At 33.9% G+C, this 21005-nt stretch overlaps 1 protein-coding gene across 1 annotated transcript; it reads right to left on the minus strand.

The window, feature by feature from the left end:
* Positions 1-429: 429 nt before the first annotated feature.
* LOC106720489 (phosphoacetylglucosamine mutase) lies at positions 430-20698 on the minus strand. Its single transcript, XM_045683969.1, has 12 exons — positions 20480-20698; positions 16502-16572; positions 10009-10141; positions 7440-7535; positions 6719-6870; positions 5575-5777; positions 4832-4956; positions 3668-3824; positions 2800-2954; positions 1799-1988; positions 1124-1294; positions 430-561 (listed from the first exon to the last, which is right to left on the minus strand). The coding sequence occupies exons 1-12, from the start codon at positions 20581-20583 to the stop codon at positions 475-477; spliced, it is 1644 nt and encodes a 547-aa protein (XP_045539925.1). The 5' UTR covers positions 20584-20698; the 3' UTR covers positions 430-474.
* Positions 20699-21005: the final 307 nt, after the last annotated feature.

Consider the following 21005-nt stretch of genomic DNA (forward strand, 5'->3'; position numbering starts at 1 on the left):
ATTTTGTGACATAACTAACCATGATAGCATCTGTCACCGGATCAAGATAACTTCATCGGTTCTATATTTTACTATTGAATCCGACTGAAGTGACACTTGGTATAATTTTTTTTTCTATGGTGGCAAACGAGCAAACGGCCATCTGAATTCGCCGAAATAGCGAAGCGAATGTTGCCCATAGACTTCCGCAATTGCAGATGCCCACCTTTAATCAACGGAGAAGGGGACGCACAGAAGGATATTTTTCCTTCCTAAGCGTCCCCTCTTCCGCCAAATTCACTTCCCCTTCCTATCCTTTCCTAATCAGAAAAGGGTGGGAAGGGAAAGAGGAGGAAGGATAAATTGATATTATAAATATTGTCATCAATAATTTTCTTTGAATAAATAAAACAGACATGTGTCATAACAAGTTTCATTGCAGTCGAAACGCACCGTTGTATTAAAATTAGTTAATGATTTAAATGTTTGTGATATCTAAGCTGGCAACACAGGTCTATTGCCGACACCTCCCGCCATGTCAAACACCGCCTGCGCTACTTCTGCTGCCAATTTGTCTGCCGACTGGAAAATATATACATTTTATTTATACAGGATGTTCCGTATACTGTTCAAGATATTAGGGAAATTCTGTAGTCTACTGATATAAAATGAAAAAAAAAAAAAGTTATAGGCTGATGATGAAACGCAAAAATCAAGGAAATAATGAATTTAATTTATTATACAGGTGTTTCAGAAACAAAAAAGTAGGTTATAGCAGATGATAAACATATTTAAACACTCTTTATAAAAGGAGGGTAAATTTTTTCGTAGGTTCTGCTGTGACCTATAGTCCTATATCCTGTAATTTTTATTAACTATACTAATCAAACATACGACACTAACCATAGACTTTCACTAAAAAACCACTTTGTATAACCTAACCGAAAATATAAAAATTTTGATATGGGGATTTTACTACATTTTATTACTTTATTACATTTTCTAATGCGCGTTAAGGAATTAGTTCCATAACTTTCCGCAATATGGTGAGGATTTTTATATATCTGGTCAAGCTATACAAAAACATGTTATACTTTGAAATTCCCTATGTTTCTGTTTCCTCAATGGAAACATATCAACATACCTGTTGCGTGTCCGCTTCAGCGTACACTCTGACAACATCCTCTGTACCAGAGGGACGTACGAAGGCTCGTCCACTGCTGTAGCCGTCCACCAACTCCTCGATCCTCGTCTGCAGACCCTCGGGTGAGGTGCAGACACGCTCAGCATCAGTCGTTGATATAGCATTACGGTCCTGGAACATTTGATTTATTTTTTATTAACTAGCTTTTACCCGCGACTCCGTCCGCGCGGAATAAAAAATAAAAAACGGGGTAAAAATTATCCTATGTCCGTTTCCTGGTTCTAAGCTACCTGTCCACCAATTTTCAGTCAAATCGATTCAGCCGTTCTTGAGTTATAAATAGTGTAACTAACACGACTTTCTTTTATATATATAGATAGATTAACTTGTACAAAAGATTACGATTTGAGAAAAGAACGAAATGGAAGTGGAAAGTGAGACAAAAAAAGGTAAAAAAAGTGATAGAATTAATAAACATAACTTAATACTAAATTCTTTTAAAAACAAGAATAATATTAATGATATGTTGTTTAATTGACTAGAATTAATTGAAAAAAACCCAAGACACCCATTTGGGTTCTTAAACCCTGACATAATGACTCGGACACTAAAATTTTTTTCCACAGAGAAGTTGACTGACGAAGTATATTTTGAAAGGAATCTGTGATACTTTACCTGTACGGTAACTTTAAGTTGTCGACAGGGTAAATCAGTGTATGCCTCCATCCACTGTCTCACACCCTGTCCGCGAGCACAAAGCGCCGTCTCCACCAGGAACAGGTCAGAGAGCGCGTCGCCAACAGTCTCGTTGGTCATATCTATGTACTGCAGAAGTAGAGCTGCTGCTTTACGTTGCTCTACCTCACTATAATATACATTAGAAACATTATATGTTGACCTAGCTCTAGATTTATTCCAATATACTATATCTGTCAAAAATCCCCACATAGAGAATAACAAAAAAAATAGTAGAACGATCACACAGAAGACAGACGTGAAGTGGAAGTAATTCCAACTACAGTCTGATGAGTGTGGTCCTGGAGGACTAATTTTAGTACTCTTTCCCTTCCCACCCCTTTCTTATAAGGAAAGGATGGGAAGGGGAGATGGATTCGTTGGAGGAAGAGATGCATAGGAAGAATTAAATATTCTCTTTTTATGCGTCTCCTCCTTTGTCGATTGAGGGTAGGCAACGCATTTGCAATTGCGAATGTCTATGGGCAGCGGTCGCTTCGCCATTTCGGCGAATTCATGTAGCCGCTTGCTCGTTTACTACCTTGTAATATAAAAAAATATATATTTTTTTGATAGTGGCAGGAGGACGCTAGTGTGAATTTACCCCTCCTTACGCATATCCTCTTTCATACAATCCATCCATACTTTCTTTGGTCTTCCTCTACCTCCTGATGAGATATATTTGCACAGAAGACAGGCCTCTATTAGAAATCATTCCACAGTCTGATGAGTGTGCGTTTCTTAGGTTTAATTTTAGTCCTCTATCCCCTCCCACACTTTTCTTATAAGAAAAGGGATATGACAGGAAGGGGAATATTCCCTATCTGTGCGTTCCTCCATTGATTAAAGGTAGACAATCTGCAATTGCGGATGTCTATAGGTCGCTTAGCTATTTCGGTGAAAAAAAAAAACTAATGCCATAATTATAGTAAATAACTCACCCTTCTTCAGCAATCTTTGCTATAATAGTTTTAGCATTGGCACTGTAAAGTACAGTTCCGTGTCCGTTCGCTTCGAAGTAAACACCAACGTCGTATTCCTGAGCCGCGTGATGTAAATGCTTCACGCCCGTCTTCACACATGTCACCGGCACTTTCTACAAAAATTTATACTAAATAAGTTAAAAGGTTAATGTAACCTAGAAGAGGAAGTACAGAAGGTAGGTATATCTCCCCTCCAAGCTGAATTTACTTCCTACTTCTATTCTTTCCTTATTAGAATTAAGCTGGAATACAAACTTATCGGAATATACGCGGAATGATTTCCATTTGACGTCTGTCTTGTGTGGTCGTGGTATTTTTTTTTATATATCAAGGTGGCAAACGAGCAAGCGGCCACATGAATTCGCGGAAATGGCGAAACGACCGCTGCTCATAGACATTGCAGATGCGTTGCCTACCCTCAATCAACAAAGGAGGAAACGCACAAAAAGAGAATATTTAACCTTCCTATGCATCTCCTCCTCCATCAAATCCACATCCCCTTCCCATACTTTCCTTATAAGAAAAAGGAGTGGGAAGGGAAAGAGGACTAAAATTAGTCCTCCGGCACCACACTCATCAGACTGTAGTTGGAGTTACTTCCACTTGACGCCTGTCTGTGTGGTCGTGGTATTTCACTGAGCGAGGACAATTCGTGCAACTGATGTTGTTGTTGCCAAGTCTACCACTATTAAAATCTTTCCTAAACTAGTCAAATTAATTTTGTATTAAATACAAAAAAAAATCAACCCCATTTTAACAGCCATTATAGTCCACTAAATTCTTTAATTTTAACATAAATTGTAATATATTTAAAATAGATACTAACAAGTTGTTGTGTGATGTATTGTGTAGAGGCGCCGTTGGCGTACGCAGTCTGTACCAGGCCCAGTCTAAGCTGAGCTCCGCACGCGCTCAACAACTGCGTTATATAACTCGCTAGTAACGTAGCGATACGGTCCCCATCTAATAAGTGCATATTATTTCTGAAAACAACAATATTAACTGTTAGAGATCGCCCTCGACTTCGTCAATGCAAAATTTAAAAAAAAAAGATAGCTTGTCATAAGCTAATTTCCCGTCAAAATTTCGTCAAAATAGTTCCAGCCGTTCCGGAGATTACCCGAAACAATAGCGACTTTGCGTACAGAGACAGACCAAAATACAAAATTTTTTTTCGATATTACATAGAGAAACTTTACTGCAATTAATTTAAATAATACATAAATAAGTGTAGTATTGAGGGTAGTCGAGAATTTTTGTTGTAACTACCGATTGATATGAAACAAATACTAAAAGTTAAATTAAACCTTAATTTATAAATACATATATATATATATATATATATATATATATATATATATATATATATATATATATATATATATATATATATGTATTTATAAATTACTTTATATATATATATATATATATATATATATATATATATATATATATATATATATATATATATATATATATATATATATATATATATAAACCGCACAACAAACAAACAACCGCCGAACAAACCGCAACAAAATTGGTTCAGTAGTTTTGGATATCAGAGCACACAAACTTACAGACAAATCGACTATAGCGCATATTTATCACATCGTATTGTTAACATAAATTATCTACGACATATTACATTAATATTTTTGCTCGTGGCTTCATCCACGAATAAAAAAAACGAGTAATAAATATAGCCTATGACACTCAGTGATAATGTAGCTTTCTAATGATAAAGGAATTTTAAAAATCAGAACAGTAGTTTTTGAGTTTACTTGTAACATAAAAATAAAAATCTTTCCTCTTTATAATATTAAGAGCTAGCTGTCGCCTGCGACTCCATCTGCGTGGGATAAAAAAAAAGTAGGCTATGTGTTATTCTAAATCTATGCCAGATTTCAGCGAGATTCTGGAGAAACCATCAAATAAACATCCATCCATCCAAACATTCGCATTTATAACATATATTAATAATACCTACTTGTCATCTAAGTAATAGTAAACAATCCTGTCACCATCACCGTCCAGTGATGCCACTCTTTGCCACGGCTTATGTTCTACTCCTACAGGTGGCTGCTGAGATACTTTTACAAAGTCCGCACCACACTGAAAATATATTTTACTTTATATACTGCTAGCTTTTACCCGCGACTCCGTCCGCGCGGAATAAAAAAATGCACATAAGATAAAAAAAAGTTCCTATGTCCGTCTCCTAGTTCTAAGCTACCTCCCCATCAATTTTCAGCTAAATCAGTTCTATCGATCTTGAGTTATAGATAGTGTAACTAACACTACTTTCTTTTATATATATAAGATCAATAGAAGATTTAATAATTCCAAAATAAATATTTTAAATATTAAAAAAAAAAATGTCTCAGAAAAAAATAAAGTACAAATTTTCGGAGTATTAGTTAATATACGATTTTTTCGTCATATTTTATCAACTGTTACTCATGTATTATTATTTATATTTAACAAGCTGTAGCCCGCGACTCTGTATGCGCGGAGTAAAAAAAAAAAACTTTATAAGTAGTCTATGTGTTCTTCCAGATTATGTTCTACATCTGTACCAAATTTGATCAAAATCCGTTAAGCCGTTCTGGAGATACCTTCAAACAAACATCCATCCATCTAAGCATACGTATTTATAATATTAAGCAAGAAGTAAGATTTCACATTTACAGAATACATGTTGGATCAAAATTAATATAAAAATACACGTACATTTAAATTCAATTTTCCTCCATTCCCACCTAAATTATACAACACGAGATCCAACTCATCTCCTAGACTCTTCTTTATAATATTTAGTTTCTTTCCGCCGACTCCATTAGCTCCATCCACATACAAAGTAGTTGTATACTCTCCCCCTACTGGTAACTTCTGACGTATGTTTTTAAAGGCTCCCACTATCTTCTCGTAGTAACCTGTAATATAGCATTTTATAATTGGCAATTATTTTACAATTGGCAATTATTTTACAATGGACAATTATTTTACAATTGGCAATTATTTTACACGACAATTATTTTACAATTGACAATTATTTTACAATTGACAATTATTTAACAATTGGCAATTATTTTACAATTGACAATTATTTTACAATTGGCAATTATTTTACACGACAATTATTTTACAATTGACAATTATTTTACAATTGGCAATTATTTTACAATTGACAATTATTTTACAATTGACAATTATTTTACAATTGGCAATTATTTTACAATTGGCAATTATTTTACAATTGACAATTATTTTACAATTGACAATTATTTTTAATTGACAATTATTTTACAATTGACAATTATTTTACAATTGACAATCATTTTACAATTGACAATCATTTTACAATTGACAATCATTTTACAATTGACAATCATTGTACAATTGACAATTATTTTACAATTGACAATTATTTAACAATTGGCAATTATTTTACAATTGACAATTATTTTACAATTGGCAATTATTTTACACGACAATTATTTTACAATTGACAATTATTTTACAATTGGCATTAATTTTACAACTAAACTTTTTTTTTAATAAGAGTTTAATGCATCTAATAGTGAACACAAACATTATTTTAAAATCTGCGACATTTATTTTCTTATTTTTACTCCTCTTTTGTTTCTTATCACTGTCTCTTACTCTAAGTACAATTTGGTAACAACTCTAATAGTCCAAAGATGTATCCATGTTTACGAACAGTTCACTGTTGAGGTGAAAGGTGGAGGAGGTGAAAGGAGGTGAAAGGTGTCGATATCTTACTATAGTTTTCGACATTTGTATTAACAAATATTGTCAACCTACTCATTCTATTTGCAAAAAAAGAGAGACTACAATATAAAAAAGGGTATACCTTCTTCAGTGGGAGTGCCGTAAGTGTTGTCATTGCGACATCTGACACAGTAGTGAAGTATGGGAGTGGTGACGATGCCGAATTCCTTGGGCGTGCCTTTCAGCGCGATCACACCGTGCACAGCCGCCGCAGCAAGTCGGGGACTCGTGTATCTTAATGTATTATTATTTATATTATATTATACTAGCTGTTGCAGGTGACTCCGTCCGCGTAATTAAAAAAAACTTAATAAAAAGCCTACATGTTCTTCCAGACTATGTTCTACATCTGTGCCAAATTTCATCAAGATCTGTAGAGTTGTTCCTGAGATACTTTGTAACAAACATCCATCCATCCATCCATCTAAACTTTCGCATTTATAACATTATTAGCCATTAAAAAAAAACTAAGCCCTAGGCTTGGTTATATGGTTTAGAACAATAGTGGAATATCAGGATTCGATTCCTCGACCACCTTATCGGATGTCCGAATACTTAACCATTATGAAACCTATAACCAGAATATATAACATTATTTAAAGAGATAATTAAAAACAATTATTTATTTTTTAAGTCAAAGACGTTTATTTCCTACCCATTTCAGTAAAATGTCATTTGAAGCCCTAAGCAATTAGCTAAATTATAGCTGATAGTAACAGTTTTTTGTAAGATATTCGATTCTAAGTGGGAAGTGAATTTAATTCTCGAACTGTACCTACATAGAGGTATATAATCTAACTCACCTAGTGTCCATGCCAATGAAGACGGACGCCTTGAGAGCCATGTCTGCGTTCACTTCCTTTATTATCTGCTCCGTTGTTGATTCTAAGTCATTGTCACTGCAACGATTCAATACAACACAAATATTATTTTACTGATATTATAAATGGGAATATTTGGATGGATGGATGGATGTTAGAATATATCTGCAAAATAGCTCAACGGATCCTGATGAAATCTAGCAAAAATGTAGAGCATAGTCTGAAAAAACACAATTCCGCGAGGACGGAGTCGTGGGCGACAGCTAGTATTTTCATAAACACATCACTCAGATTCTGACTGCTATATATAGTCGCTTAATGCCATTTTATACAATATCTTAACTAGTGATGCAACGGAAGTGTCTTACCGGAACCAGAAACGGAAACAGATGTCAAAAATAAATTTTAGCAGAAACGGAAACGGAAACGGAAGCGGAAACAGAAGTGTAAATAATAATAAAAAAACATATTTACAAAATTTTTTTTTTTTGGTAAGAACAGTTTGTATTCGTTTTTAATTTATTAAGGCATTGGATATCGGTGTCCTTTAGCCTTCAATATATGTATTTTTACTGTGCTGCAATAAGTTAAAATACGTTTTTTTTTAATTTATTTTCAGGAAACAAAATTACACTAATTACAAATTAATGTTCGCCAAACCACTCGTGTTGATAAACGACAAATATATTTCTTTATTAATACATTCACTGCTGACCACTCGGATCCGAGTGGGCAGAGCTATTAGTAGCGGCGCCTCCCCCTCGGATCCGAGCGAGAGGCCCGTTCACTTTGTAGTAGCCAGTAAGCCGCCGGCGTTTGATGCGAGTCCATGTTGCTTTGTGTGGCCACTCTGGCAATATAGTCAACTAACGAAAAAGAGTATTAGTTTTATTCTTACAGTGTTGTAGTGACCACGTTCGTACGGAGGCAAACATACAAATATCTTGTATCACATGAAGCTAAGGCTGAACTTTATGTTATGTATGTATATTTTTAAATATATGTATGTCCTGTATGTGTGTGTACGTGTGTGTGTATACGTGTGTGTATGTGTGGGTGTGTATGAAATGTTACAAGATCTTGAACCGAGAAGATAAAAGCTGGTTTTGATTAGTATCCTGACATGTTTTACTCAATATTCTGGAATTTCATGAAAAACTTGACTTTGTCAAAATCTTGTAACATATGAACAGAAATGCAATCGTGGAACAAATATCTACATATTATTGAACTAAACCATTGCCATCCCTAGCGCTCAAAATGATGATCCCTAGCGCTCAAATACAAAAAACATTATTAATTTATCTATATGTTCAAACACTCCCAGATATACTAAATAAAAATTCACCGTAAAAAGTTTTGGCTCCCAGCTGTTTCATTTTTTATTTTGTAAACAGTGAATGTGTTAAGTATCAAAAACACCAAATCGAGATTAAAAAAAGATATAATTATTAGGCACTTGACTTGCAATCTGCAGGGCCTGGGTGCGAATCCTGCTATGTACCAATGTGTTTTTCGATTTAGATATTTACATTTATCCGACGTTCCTACGGTGAAGGAAAACATAGTGATGCTGCCTGCACATATCTGAGAAAAAAATTTAATGATATGTGTGAAGTCAACCCGCTCTGGGCCAGCGTGGTTGACTATGGCCTAGTCACCCCTAATTTGGGGTAGGCTCCGAGCCCCTCAGTGGGGGATGTATAGTGAGCTGATGATAATAATGATGATGATATATTACATGGTTATCACTTATTCAAAAGTACATTTAATAACTCGTAAGTATGAAATAGGAACATTTTGCCAGTTGTCAAATTTTATATGGACAACTACTAGACAGTTTATACTCCAGCAAGAGAAACTGATTGTTTCAAACAGCAGCAGAAAATATTACGCGCTTAAATTCACGAAAAAGTACGTAAACAAACAAATGCGACAAGTGCCGAAAGGCCGCGTACGGACTGCGCGTCTCGCGCCGCGCATTTGGATCTCTCAGCTGTCGTAAAGTTCCGTTTTATCTCCGTTATAAAAGTTGCGGAAACAGAAGCAGAAACGGATGTTGAAAAGCATGCGGAACTTCCGCACTTGCGGAAACGGAAACAGACATCCGTTGCATCACTAATCTTAACGTAGATTTCTTTTAGTAAATCGGCATTAGGAAACTTTCTCGGTGACAATCTGATAATTCTAAGTGCCTCCAGCTCTAGTTCTATTTCTCATAGCTCAGATCGCGCCAATGATAATAATTCAATAGCTGTTACGTAAAGTATCGCAAGCCACAGTTTTGCGATTTACCCCCTTATTTTAGTTTTTTTTTTAATTAACTTGACTAATATCTGTGTTTTGAAAGTAACGTATGAAAAAAGAACTGTAGACGTTGGTTGTCTATTGTATATTCATATTTAATACGTCGTAATTAATCGTAACAATGTTTAAAGTTTTGTCTTGCAAAATTTGCCTTTCAGACATACGATAGTTTACGTAGACGCCATCGAATTACAAACATTGTGACTAAAATCGCACCGTACCGCTCGTGTGACATATCTCTTACCTGACATTAGCTAGCCTCGTGGCGATCTCCTCCCAGCTCTGTTCCAGCATCTCGCCGTCGGGGTCGATCAGTTTAACGCCGTTGTCCGGCTCCAGATTGTGCGAAGCCGTTATCATTATGCCGATCGTGCGACCTGAACACAAAGAAGAAATTGTACGATTTTATAAAGTCTAATATAATAAGTATTGAGGTTGTCAGATATCTTGGCGGCTCGAAATATTGTACACAGAACACAATATGAAGTCTAGCGAGGAGTCAAGCGATGCATGGAGGGCCCTTCGCAGCGCAGAGATTACCATGAGCAGCCAAGATATTTGAAAAGGCATATACATGATTTTCTATCATATTTATAGCGAAAGGTTCCTGATTTTCATTTGATTAGGTCATTATTAACTCGCTTAATTGTTACAAATAACTACTTAGTGTAGATGTCTTATATTAAATAAACACTTAGTGACCACTTACTGACCTAGGTTTGGCATATTCATTTTAAAACACACTTTTGGATTAGAAATCTTGTTTTCTAGTGTGCTACTTGACAAAACATTGAATAACAATAACATAGATGATTGCTTAAGTTAAATCCAAACTATAATACTCCTTAGGGACCATTAAACAACTCTGCAGCAGTTACTGTCCCAAATACCGACGACGAATAACGATATCCTTTGACAAAAGGTATAAATTGAAAAGCTACCTCGTTGGCGTTTTGCCAATTCATTGCATTGCGGCATCTTGAGTCTGTTCAAAGCAAACAGTTACGTATTAGTGATGCAACGGATGTCTGTTTCCGTTTCCGCAAGTGCGGAAGTTCCGCATGCTTTTCAACATCCGTTTCTGCTTCTGTTTCCGCAACTTTTATAACGGAGATAAAACGGAACTTTACGACAGCTGAGAGATCCAAATGCGCGGCGCGAGACGCGCAGTCCGTACGCGGCCTTTCGGCACTTGTCGCATTTGTTTGTTTACGTACTTTTTCGTGAATTTAAGCGCGTAATATTTTCTGCTGCTGTTTGAAACAATCAGTTTCTCTTGCTGGAGTATAAACTGTCTAGTAGTTGTCCATATAAAATTTGACAACTGGCAAAATTAAATTGTTTAAACTTTCGTGAGACATCATAATACAAACAGATTATTAATTAATGTTAACAACAACAGTGACTCATCAATTTTGAACTCGTCGACATCGCCGTCGCCGACGCACGCAACGGCCACTGCGCCCCCCGCGCCCGCCGCCCCCTCGAGCCGCGCGCTACGCGCTATGGCCCGCAGTGCGAGACGCGACGCGACCGCGAAGTCTTCGGATTAAACACTCGCCCTGAAGATGGACCCCCGATGGGTTCGAAACTAGTCGGTGCCGTCACCGGACGATCAAACGTGAGTTAAGCCGTTTCTTAATTAATTAACTGGCAAAATGTTCCTATTTCATACTTACGAGTTATTAAATGTACTTTTGAATAAGTGATAACCATGTAATATATCATCATCATTATTATCATCAGCTCACTATACATCCCCCACTGAGGGGCTCGGAGCCTACCCCAAATTAGGGGTGACTAGGCCATAGTCAACCACGCTGGCCCAGAGCGGGTTGACTTCACACATATCATTAAATTTTTTTCTCAGATATGTGCAGGCAGCATCACTATGTTTTCCTTCACCGTAGGAACGTCGGATAAATGTAAATATCTAAATCGAAAAACACATTGGTACATAGCAGGATTCGCACCCAGGCCCTGCAGATTGCAAGTCAAGTGCCTAATAATTATATCTTTTTTTAATCTCGATTTGGTGTTTTTGATACTTAACACATTCACTGTTTACAAAATAAAAAATGAAACAGCTGGGAGCCAAAACTTTTTACGGTGAATTTTTATTTAGTATATCTGGGAGTGTTTGAACATATAGATAAATTAATAATGTTTTTTGTATTTGAGCGCTAGGGATCATCATTTTGAGCGCTAGGGATGGCAATGGTTTAGTTCAATAATATGTAGATATTTGTTCCACGATTGCATTTCTGTTCATATGTTACAAGATTTTGACAAAGTCAAGTTTTTCATGAAATTCCAGAATATTGAGTAAAACATGTCAGGATACTAATCAAAACCAGCTTTTATCTTCTCGGTTCAAGATCTTGTAACATTTCATACACACCCACACATACACACACGTATACACACACACGTACACACACATACAGGACATACATATATTTAAAAATATACATACATAACATAAAGTTCAGCCTTAGCTTCATGTGATACAAGATATTTGTATGTTTGCCTCCGTACGAACGTGGTCACTACAACACTGTAAGAATAAAACTAATACTCTTTTTCGTTAGTTGACTATATTGCCAGAGTGGCCACACAAAGCAACATGGACTCGCATCAAACGCCGGCGGCTTACTGGCTACTACAAAGTGAACGGGCCTCTCGCTCGGATCCGAGGGGGAGGCGCCGCTACTAATAGCTCTGCCCACTCGGATCCGAGTGGTCAGCAGTGAATGTATTAATAAAGAAATATATTTGTCGTTTATCAACACGAGTGGTTTGGCGAACATTAATTTGTAATTAGTGTAATTTTGTTTCCTGAAAATAAATTAAAAAAAAACGTATTTTAACTTATTGCAGCACAGTAAAAATACATATATTGAAGGCTAAAGGACACCGATATCCAATGCCTTAATAAATTAAAAACGAATACAAACTGTTCTTACCAAAAAAAAAAAATTTTGTAAATATGTTTTTTATTATTATTTACACTTCTGTTTCCGCTTCCGTTTCCGTTTCCGTTTCTGCTAAAATTTATTTTTGACATCTGTTTCCGTTTCTGGTTCCGGTAAGACACTTCCGTTGCATCACTATTACGTATTATTAAATAAAAACAATAACATCCTTCATAATCTTTGAGAGAGTTAAGTAACCCAATTTTGTAAAATACGTGGAAAAACTTACTCATAGAAACGCTATCGTTAAAATTATTTTTATCCTATCTTATGTTTTCGACTTTTACATATTAGATAAAAGAACCCAAATTAAATTATAATTTGGATACGTAATTGTTTGTTATTGTATAAAAAAATCATGAAATTCTGCATAAAAAAATACATTTTTTTAATTCTCTAAAGAGATTAAATTTAACAACTACTAAAAAAAATATCAACAGTTTTTATTTGATGAAAATAATACACTAAACTGTAATCGAATGTAATCCAAAATTTCCATAAATCTGAAATACTATTTTCCACAAACGAACGTAAATATGAACTAACAACAAGTCGTTTCAAAACCAATAATGTTTCCAAACCATCCTTTTTGAAGTCAAAACGCCAGTAATAAAGCTCCCTTGCCATCTGTTAAATGCACTACAAATAACCTTTTTAAAGACTACAAAGGGAACTTGCTTGTTTTCCATGAATTTGTTACGACCTAACATAGACATTCAAATATAATACTGGTTATAGAATGGACATTACGAACATATTCCATTAAATATTTTTGAATAAAAGCCGGTGGTACATCTTTTTGAGCGTACGCTTTGATTTGTAATGTCCTGTCTACTGGTATGTTAAATGTCTTTGGCATCTTAGCACACTTCGCTACTATTCATTGTTTGAAACCCTTATTTTTTGGATTCTCGAAGACCTACTTGGCAAAGTTTACTCGTTACATGTAAAATAGTGCATTTCATATTAATTTGGCTCACTATTGCTAATTATGTAATAAATTTATTAAACTTGAAGATATAAGATGTATGATGTACTATGTATTATGTACGATGATCAATTTAAATTGATATGCAGCTTTGATTTGTCTTGACTATGGACTAATAGTGGTTGTTTATCTCTTAGGACGCTGTATGAGTATGACATTCAATTATACAATACTAGCTTTTACCCGCGACTCCGTCCGCGCGGAATAAAAAATAAGAAACGGGGTAAAAATTATCCTATGTCCGTTTCCTGGTTCTAAGCTCGATTCAGCCGTTCTTGAGTTATAAATAGTGTAACTAACACGACTTTCTTTTATATATATAGAATAGATGAATAGAATGATAATCTTGTAAAACGATCTAACGGTTTTTACCTTATATTCGTATCAATCTAACCCTGAAATGATTTAACAACAGAAAACCGTAACAGCTACGTATAGAAATTGACGTACATTTGTTAACATTTGTCATTGCATTGTATTAAAAGAACACGTTAACCAAGTATGTTGATGTTAATAATATAGTATTTAAAATGGATACCAACAATGTAATATGTGTGAGCATAATATCCTTAGTTTATATTGAGTTGACGAAGATATATCATGTTCCAAATATAACACGGCCCGCATTGCGACCTGCGAACGTCGCACCGGAGACGGCCGATCTCAGGTACAATTTGCTCGCTCCAACATTCCTGTTTGTTTCCATTGTTGAAACACTTGTATAAAAACATATCCCATTGACTAAAGTAACATTTGATTACGAACAAATCAGAACGATTTAAGTATAGTTATAGAGCGGACATTAAGAGAGCTTTGCTTCAACTATTTTAAGCATAATCTATCACAGAATAATAAAAAGCCCGCAACGTCTCTTATAAAGAAACTGTACCAGTATATTTTATTGAGAGTACGGTTTGGTTCACAATGATCCGTCTATTGATAAACGTTAAATGTGGGACAAATAAACCCTTTTTAATTATAGATTTAAGGAATAAATTCTACAACGAATAAATTTACTCACTCCGATAAAAAAGTTCTATAATTACTATATTTTACTTTAAAAAAATAGACATCTTTGTACAACAGTGGAAACACGCAATAAAAAAGCAAATATTCTACAGTGAATGTAAAATAGGTCATCTCTCATGAGAACTAAACTATTATAAGATAATAAACCTACCGACCTGACCTAGTAGTTATGAAGTGCAGCCACAAACCTAAAATCTATTTATATTTCACGATAATTAACCAATGCATAACGCAATAAATATTTTAATGTCACTGCGGTTATATGCACTAGTTGTGTCCTTCAGTTTTGGTTAATTTAAACGAAATAATATATTATAACTTTCTGAAACCGGGCTATTAATGGCAAAAAAAAATCAAATTTTAGTAATAGCTTCTAAGATGCATGCGTTCAAACAAACACCGTTTTCTTCGTTACAAATTATTGTACAAACGGTCATAATATTAGGTAAGACCAAGTGTTAGTTCCTTCTTTCATAAAAATAAGTGAAAGTTAAGATTACCAAACAAACTGAAAACTGTACCACGATATTGTAACTCGAATTAAATGTTTACACAATTTGAATAACAGTATTTTCCATTTTAACCTTGTTTTTATATGATACTAGCTGTCGCCCGCGACTATATTCTACATCAGTGCCAAAAATTCATCAAGATCTATTAAGCTGTTCCGGATACCTTCAAACAAACATCCATCTAAACATTCGTATATAAAGTATTAGTAAGATTATCATCTTCAAATTTTATTATTTACTTTAATTTATTCGTAATAAACATAAATATAGTAACAAATATGGTATGCAAGTGACATGCCGTACCAGATATAGTTCATCGGTCCTGCGATACAATTGACCACATCCTCGGACGTTACATAAGATCCTTATCTAGGGCTCACTTTACACATCTATATATATAAAAGAAAGTCGTGTTAGTTACACCATTTATAACTCAAGAACGGCTGAATCGATTTGACTGAAAATTGGTGGGCAGGTAGCTTAGAACCAGGAATAGGACATAGGATAATATTTACCCCGTTTTCTATTATTTTTTTTTTATTTCGCGCGGACGGAGTCGCGGGAAAAAGCTAGTACTATATAACATCAACATTAACATAATATATGACTAGCTGTAGTCCGTGATTCCGTCCGCGCCGACTTAAAAAAATAATAATAAGTAACCTGCGTTTTTTCACAATATGTTCTACATCTTTGTCGCGGGTAAAAGCTAGTTTATAATATTAATAAGTGGTAAGCTTAATAGAAGTGATCAGACATCTCTAGGAAAGACGTAAACTTATCTAAAGTAGATTATAATGGAAATTACAAGAACTTTTGGCTTTCTTTTTCTTACAGCGAACAACGAACTTAATATAAAAAAAAGTAGAACGAATCAGAACAGGAAAAAAGGATATTCATCGGAAAAACCTGCCATTAAGAACACGTAGTCTTATGCATATTTTTAGCAATTCCACTAGCCTTAAAAAGAAAACTATAATTTGCAAACAATACATTTTATTTAAATCAGTTCGAGTGTCAACAACAGTACCGTTTACCCCAAAAAGAGTGCAACGAACTATCATATCAAACAAATGATCGCATCCTCTATTGATAGTAACACGTTAGTCGATAAATTATCGTGGATTTCCACTGACGAAAAACATGTACAGTAACATATCTTTCGTTCTCATTGAACAGAAAAGTTTTCATAAACCAAATTATATTAATTTAATTTAATTAAATTAAACTCACCATTTTTCACACGAGATCGGATGACTGCCAAAAGACCCATGCGGTATACCACATGCTCTAATAGATTGGCTCTGGAAAAAAATTAATAAAGTCTAGTATAGTTTTACATTTTATAAAATAGATGGCAGTTATCAAAATTAAAAATATTTTTCAAGTTATTTTTTTTGTTATTAGGACTATGTTACATAGCTATCATATGAATTTTTATTGTTGGTTGTTGAGTAGCAATTTTCAATTACAATTACAGCCACACTCAGAGTGCTTTCATAGTGTAGATTTGGTAAAGGAAATCTATTTATGTAAAAGAAAGTCGTGTTAGTTACACTATTTATAACTCAAGAACGGCTGAATCAATTTGACTGAAAATTGGTGGACAGGTAGCTTAGAACCAGGAAACGGACATAGGATAATTTTTACCCCGTTTTCTATTTTTTATTCCGCTCGGACGGAGTCGCGGGTAAAAGCTAGTGTATAATAAAAGACTGCTGAACTTTTCACAAATACAAATATACTTTATTGTACTTTATCATGGAGTTACAAAAAAAAGAAAGTACATCAGGATTTTCACAAAAGGCGATCTTATCGCTAAGCAGCGATCTCTGCCAGACAACCTTTGGATAGAAATTTAGCTAAGTAAACCAAATCGGTACACGGCACACAAACAGTGAAAAGCAATAAAAATAAAAACAATAGAAACAAAAATTAAAATAGAATAAAATAATACAATATTTCAGCATACAATGACTACTACTATACTACTCTGAGAGACATTAACTAAACAACATTGAAGCTTATCACTAAGTAACAATTAATGAAATTCAATTACCAAAAAAATCTTATCAGTATAAAAATTAATTTAAATCACTTCCAAACAAAGCTTTCTTAGAACATAAAATCATATTTATAATGACGAAGTTGACGCATCTATAAAACAATGGAAACTTGATACTTTGTCACGTATAAAGCCTTTGGCAGAATAACATAATAACCGTAGCCCAAACAAATGAAAAAGCCAAGGCTAGTTTACATTCCAATACTACCTATATGGTCTTCATACCATGATTCTGTTGTATGAGCAATAATTATAGCAAACTAGCTGTCGCCGGCGACTCCGTCTGCACAGAATTGATACAAACTTAATTAGTAGCCTATGTGTTCTTCCAGACTATGTTTTACATCAATGCCAAGTCATCAAGGTCTGTTGAGCCTTTCCAGAGATACCCCTCTAATAAACATCCATCCATCTATCTAGATTTATTGTTACTACAAGTCTTAAGTCCACAATCTAAACAGTGGTCATAAACATATAGACATCTCTCTCATTAAAAAAAACAGAGATAATGGTATAGAAGTATGGCAGTGGCAATATCAAGAGTAATGTGTCTACAATCTTAATATAAAAGTAAAGCTGATTTTGGATATTTCTTCAAATAAAAATATTGAATAATACCAACAAACTCAATGCCTTCGGAATAAGAGTAAATATCATTTTAAGTTCTTATTACATAAAAATAATTAAATACACAAAGACATTAAAACTCTAACACAATTTATTTAAGAGATAAAATAACATATTACAATAGCAGAGTAAAGGCTTATCCATACTAAACATGAACAACTTAACCTGGCATATGAAAATATTATAAGTATTTATAAACATGCTCAAATTAATGTAAATATGTATACATAAGTAAATACAAAATTAAAATTAAAGTAAATAAAATATATAATAAAAAAAGGCATAAACAGGTATTAGAAACGTTTTGTGGAGCGTGACTCAAAAATTGAACATGTTTGAGAGTTGAAGACCATTTATTACTTTTTAAGATTGTTTTTAAATGATAAATTAATCAGATTGTTTAAGCTTTCATTAAGCATTATTATAAATTAATTTTTATATCACTAATTACGTCTAATTTTAGGAACTAGTCAGTGATGGCACTGGAAAATTAAACATGAGTGTTAGCCATACATTATTTAGTTAATCTTACTAATAATCTAAATGCGAATGTTTAGATGTATGGATGGATGTTTGTTTGAAGGTATCTTTGTAACGGCTCAATGGATCTTGATGAAATTTGGCACAGATGTAGGATATAGTCTGGAAGAACACATAGGCTACTTATTAAGTTTTTTTTAAATACCGCGCGAAAGGAGTCGCGGCTAACAGTACGTAATAAATAAATTGCAAAAGCACTTGCTTGATATACTAAGGGGTTGCCTTAGTATTTGAAGCAATTTAGCGATAAAGTATTGCCGCGCCTAATCTTTGTGTGGAATAGTCTTAACCCTCGCTCAAGTTTGAATCACAGATAAAACAAATGACCGCATTCCAGTTATCTAAATGTTATTGTTACCAATCTACTACATTAGTTTGCCGCTTGTAATCTTTTTTATACAAACATTGTTATCTAATAAAATTGTAACAAGATTGTTTCTTTCTTATAACTAAAAATGAGTAAATAAGTGGTTTTATATTATTTTTACGCTTTATTAAGGAAGTATCTGTCAGCTGCGACTCCCTCTGCGCGGCATTAAAAAAAACGTAATAAGTAGCATATGTGAAACATTCGCATTTATAATATTAGTATGATGTAGAAATCAAGCCAACCCTTTTTGTTAGATACATAACCATTAAAGTTAATTTATTATTTTAATAATTTATAACTTATTTGAAATGCATCAAACTTTACAGGGAATTAAAAACTTTAAATTATGTTAATAGTCTATTCAATAATACTTTTCAATCTTTGAATCCATTACTAACCAACCATTTCATGGAAATATTAAAAAATGTTTGAAAAATGATTTGCCAATAAATATTTATATGTAATCCATCTGTAAGTGCATGGCGTTGTGCCAAACATATTTCAGTACCACTATAATGGTTATGCTATATGTATTTTTAAATAGAGTCAATATCCTAACTTCATAAGATCAAAATATACATTAAAAATAGACTAAATGTATAACTCCAAAAAATATAGTTATACACTATATATTTAAACTGATTGTGTGATTGATATTATGGACTTTGTAATTATTTTAAAAGAGTATGTTTAAAACTGTTTCTGGTATAAGTACTTTGTTAAGATCTTGTTTCAGAAGTATTTTACATAATCAAATTTCAGTAATCATTATTTCTAGTAATGTGTAATACAGTGTGAGAAAACGGTTGACATATGATTAAACTGTAATGTAATTGAAACATTGTCTAAGGTTAATGGTTAAGTCCCTGATTATTATTTTTTTTCAAGTAAAAGGTGGCAACCAAGAAAGTGGCTATCCAATAGTAGCAGATAGGTAGCATTTGTCTAGCATTGACTGCTGTTCTTGATAAATTAAAGTAAATTAGAAATAGTATTTAGTAAGGCTGTAACTTCTTTTTTAGGTTTAAAGTCTCAAATATATTCATTGTTAAGAAGTAACTACTAAAGATAGTACTTTTTCACAATCAAGGAAGTACACCCTCAAAAAATGTACAGCTACTATTTATCTATTTTAAAAGATTCATAGTAAAAAGTGGCTTAGACCTGCATTGCAGGCTTGCATGCAAGGTTGTAACTAAGTTACATAAAAGGTCACTGTACATATTGCAATTTATTTCAATGCCACTCTTACATTATATTAAAACACAAGTGAACAAGGTCTCGTCAATTAAAACACTAATTATAGTCATTGGAATGATTAAAAAATATGTATTAAAATTCATTTGTTTTGGTTTCAATGGTCAATGACTTGACTTAATATTAAACGGACGTTGTGATGGGCAACTTCCCGTTGCAAACAATCTTATAGGTGACTCATTTATGCAATTCCAAATAGGTCTTATACTTTACTTGGTGATTTGTCGACGTGACACATTTGCATACTAATAAGCGCGCCATAAGGAACAATAATTTGAAATTATGATAGCTCTAATACATTTTAAAATAGGGGGAACCCAATGCAATAAATAATTCAAAAAATATTACTCACTTGGTTCTGAATCCGGCTGTGCCGTATTGAATGAAAACTTCACTAGTTTTTGGATGCATTTCTCTGGCGAACGCGTACACGACTCGAAGGCTACTCGGCGGCATCGTGTTGGGTGAAATTAATATATAAGGCCGCGTATCACTCAGATACAATCACTTGGAATCAACAAACGAGAATTTCACATTCCCGCTTTGACAGCGGTTAACTTCGACTGACTGAAGCGAAATGCCAAATGTCACTGATAAACAACCGACCATTTTATGTTGGCAACTGTTGCGATTGACATTACTGAAATATGCACACGAATATGTTTAAAAGTAACCTTTAGTACAAATCTCACTGTACAATTCTGTTTTGTAGGTTTATCATCCGCATATTTCTCAAAAAAAATGGTTTTATGATGCCTTGGTAACTCTCAAAACATATGCCAGATGGCTCTGAACAAAAGATTTATTTTAATATCGCTATTGGACAATAGATGGCGGTAAAATTTTAATCAAGTCCAATAAGAAAATGGGTCTACAAA

This window comes from Papilio machaon, chromosome 24, assembly GCF_912999745.1.
Source record: "Papilio machaon chromosome 24, ilPapMach1.1, whole genome shotgun sequence".
In the NCBI taxonomy this organism is placed as follows: Eukaryota; Metazoa; Arthropoda; class Insecta; order Lepidoptera; family Papilionidae; genus Papilio; species Papilio machaon.

Excerpts from the sequence above, each read along its gene's own strand:
- LOC106720489 (XM_045683969.1), bottom strand. The coding sequence starts at position 20,583 with ATGCCGCCGAGTAGCCTTCGAGTCGTGTACGCGTTCGCCAGAGAAATG. Across the intron at positions 4,957-5,574 it reads GAGGAAAATTGAATTTAAAT|TGTGGTGCGGACTTTGTAAA; the intron begins GTACGTGTATTT and ends ATATATTTTCAG. Across the intron at positions 1,295-1,798 it reads AACTTAAAGTTACCGTACAG|GACCGTAATGCTATATCAAC; the intron begins GTAAAGTATCAC and ends CAAATGTTCCAG.